This window comes from Temnothorax curvispinosus, unplaced genomic scaffold, assembly GCF_003070985.1.
Source record: "Temnothorax curvispinosus isolate PA1 unplaced genomic scaffold, ASM307098v1 QBEX01011096.1, whole genome shotgun sequence".
Taxonomy (NCBI): Eukaryota; Metazoa; Arthropoda; class Insecta; order Hymenoptera; family Formicidae; genus Temnothorax; species Temnothorax curvispinosus.
Window position 1 is genome coordinate 1 of NW_020220876.1, and position 2,483 is coordinate 2,483.

The 2,483-nt window shown below is 32.9% G+C and overlaps 1 protein-coding gene across 2 annotated transcripts; it reads left to right on the forward strand.

Annotated features, from left to right (window-relative positions):
- The first annotated feature begins 6 nt into the window (after positions 1 to 6).
- On the forward strand, positions 7 to 2,126 carry LOC112461113. Of its 2 annotated transcripts, XM_025026205.1 has the most exons (7): positions 7 to 66; positions 171 to 435; positions 871 to 987; positions 1,091 to 1,181; positions 1,331 to 1,476; positions 1,634 to 1,766; positions 1,853 to 2,126. In XM_025026205.1, the coding sequence occupies exons 2-7, from the start codon at positions 281 to 283 to the stop codon at positions 1,904 to 1,906; spliced, it is 696 nt and encodes a 231-aa protein (XP_024881973.1). In that variant the 5' UTR covers positions 7 to 66; positions 171 to 280; the 3' UTR covers positions 1,907 to 2,126. The 2 variants fall into 2 exon arrangements, with proteins under 2 accessions (XP_024881973.1, XP_024881974.1); XM_025026206.1 differs by lacking the exon at positions 7 to 66 and having other exon boundaries at positions 274 to 359.
- Positions 2,127 to 2,483: the final 357 nt, after the last annotated feature.

Genomic DNA, 2,483 nt, shown 5'->3' on the forward strand with positions numbered 1-2,483 from the left:
AGAACGAAATCAGTATCATAGAAAAGTATAATAGCTATGCAAAACGTTATACAATTACATTATCGTGTAAGACAATTGTTCTTGCATCTCATTATGTTATAGCTAAAAAATTATTAGTGAGTTTCTAGTAAAAACAATAAACAAACAAAATAATTTTAAACATTTTTCAGTAATTGCCACGTTTGCCGCATCCGCAATAATTTTATACATTCTTTGGCCACACATTTCCAATATCTTATTCTTCACAAACGGAACTCAATCATTACATTCATTGCCGTTTATGACCGAATATTTTATCGATAAAGAAAAATACTTCTATTTGATATTGTTCCACGCAAACGCAGCTGTAATGATAGGAGGTACCGCATTAATAGCGACAGGAAGTATATTAATAGTTTATCAAAAGCATACATGCGGAATGTTTCGAATCACCTGGTAAAAGAATATACGTAATAGTATATTGTGCATGGCACCAAGGGGCGTAAATAGCGTTTTTCAGACGAGTGTGAAGTTCGCCGCCCGAGCCGAAGACGAGGGCGGCAAATCACACGAGTCTGAAAATGCTTTCGCTCCGAGGTGCACACGATATTTTTTACAATACCTTTACGAAAAGTTCGACTTCCATGCCTAGAGAGAGGCGAGAGTGGTCAATTTCAAACCAGGACTTACTTTCCTCCCTAAGGCGAAAAGTGGTTACTTTCCGCCCGCTATGCCGCCCTGGCGTGAAATTGGCCGCTTTCGCCCCTCTCTACAGGCATGGAAAGTCGAACTTTCCGTGGAGGGTGTTGTGAAAAATAAATAGATGTAAAAAATCTAAACAATCAGCAAATTAAAGATCCTACATAATTATGGTTAAATAATCACTTGCAGTTATCGTATCAAACAAGCAATGGCATTCGAAACTTTAGGAAAAAATAACTGGAAGAATGAGAATTTCATCTACAATGGATTAATTTGTGCCGTGGATATGCATCGCAAAGCTATGAAGTTAGTATTCATATGATAGAACACACGCAATATTTGTATTGTAATAATCAATAATATATGTAAAATGTGCGTAGAGTAATATTCTCTTTCTCTTGAATTTAAGATTCTCTGACTCGATAGTATCTAGATTTAGAGTAATGCTCTCCGTTTTAATAATATTCACGGTGCTTAGTACAAGTCTCAATTTTTTTCGGGTAAATACAGCCTTCTTTCTATTATATACTTGTGAATGTAACAGCAACAAGATTTACTTAAATTTTCATCGACAGTTTTAATTAATCATTATTTTGCTTAACATTACTGGCGTAATTTTAATCAAGATCCTTGAATCTGCTTGTATTAGATTTTTCAGATATTGTCGTTTAGATTCGATACAGTGGAACTTTCATTACGTGTGGCATTCAGCATCGTCAATTTCATTTACATATTCGTAGGCAACTATCTTGCGCAAGAAATTATGGATCACAATAATAATGTATTTGCAACTATGTAAGCAAGATATTTATATAGTATAATCACATTCGCATATTTGTTGTATGGACGGACGTGACAAATGTACAGTCAACGTAGTATAAGAGACATATAGTAAGCATTAACAAATTATTTTTTATATTCCCCAATCATTAATTGTTTTGTCATGATATAGATACAATGCCCAGTGGTACGTAGCTCCGTTGCAAATACAAAAAATGATCCTGTTCCTCTTGCAAAGAGGTACCAAGGCGTTCACTATGAATATCAATGGACTATTTGTGGGATCGTTAGAAGGTGCTGCTACGGTAAGAAAAATATCTTTGATAATAGTGTTAAATGTAAAATATATTTTATAGGATAGATAAAAATAAAAAGTTATGTGTTATTATAGTTACTGAGCACGGCAGTGTCGTATTTCACCGTTCTGCATTCTACGCGAAATTGATGCAAAATAAATCAACTAATATAGTGCAGTAGAGTAATAATAGTGAGGAAACTAATTTAGAATACATTAAGCACAAATGATATAGTATATATAATCTAGAAAGCGGTCTTAATTGATAATCTCGATGAAATTGTAAGAACTTCTTTTTAATTCTAAGAAGGTATAGAAAACTGTGTAAAGAGTAGTAGTGTTTACAGTATGTTACCAATAATAAATTAATAACTGATACGTCTCTATATATAAGACTGGCCGATTATTATTTTTCAAAACGGTAAAATATAACTTACAAGTGCACGAATCGTAAAATGAATAAAATGTATCATTGTGTTACTGAAAACTGGCGAACGAATGCGCAACTCTAGTATATAGGAATTGCGCGCGCAAGTATATTTTGATTAGAAATAAACATTCATTCAATTTCTCACATTACATTAATTACCGACCATGCACTCCCAAGTAAAATTGTTAAATTGTTTATGTTTCGATCAAAATAACGTTGTTTGCCACTTTATTATACACTTATGCTGCATTAGATAATTTAGAAATTTATAAAAAATGGTTATAAAATATTCAATCC

What these genes read in the sequence shown, in the direction of transcription:
- LOC112461113 (XM_025026205.1), top strand. Translation starts at nt 281, where the DNA reads ATGACCGAATATTTTATCGATAAAGAAAAATACTTCTATTTGATATTG. An exon ending in GGAATGTTTCGAATCACCTG is followed by an intron (nt 436 to 870) that starts GTAAAAGAATAT and finishes AATCACTTGCAG; the next exon opens with TTATCGTATCAAACAAGCAA. An exon ending in CAAGTCTCAATTTTTTTCGG is followed by an intron (nt 1,182 to 1,330) that starts GTAAATACAGCC and finishes TGCTTGTATTAG; the next exon opens with ATTTTTCAGATATTGTCGTT.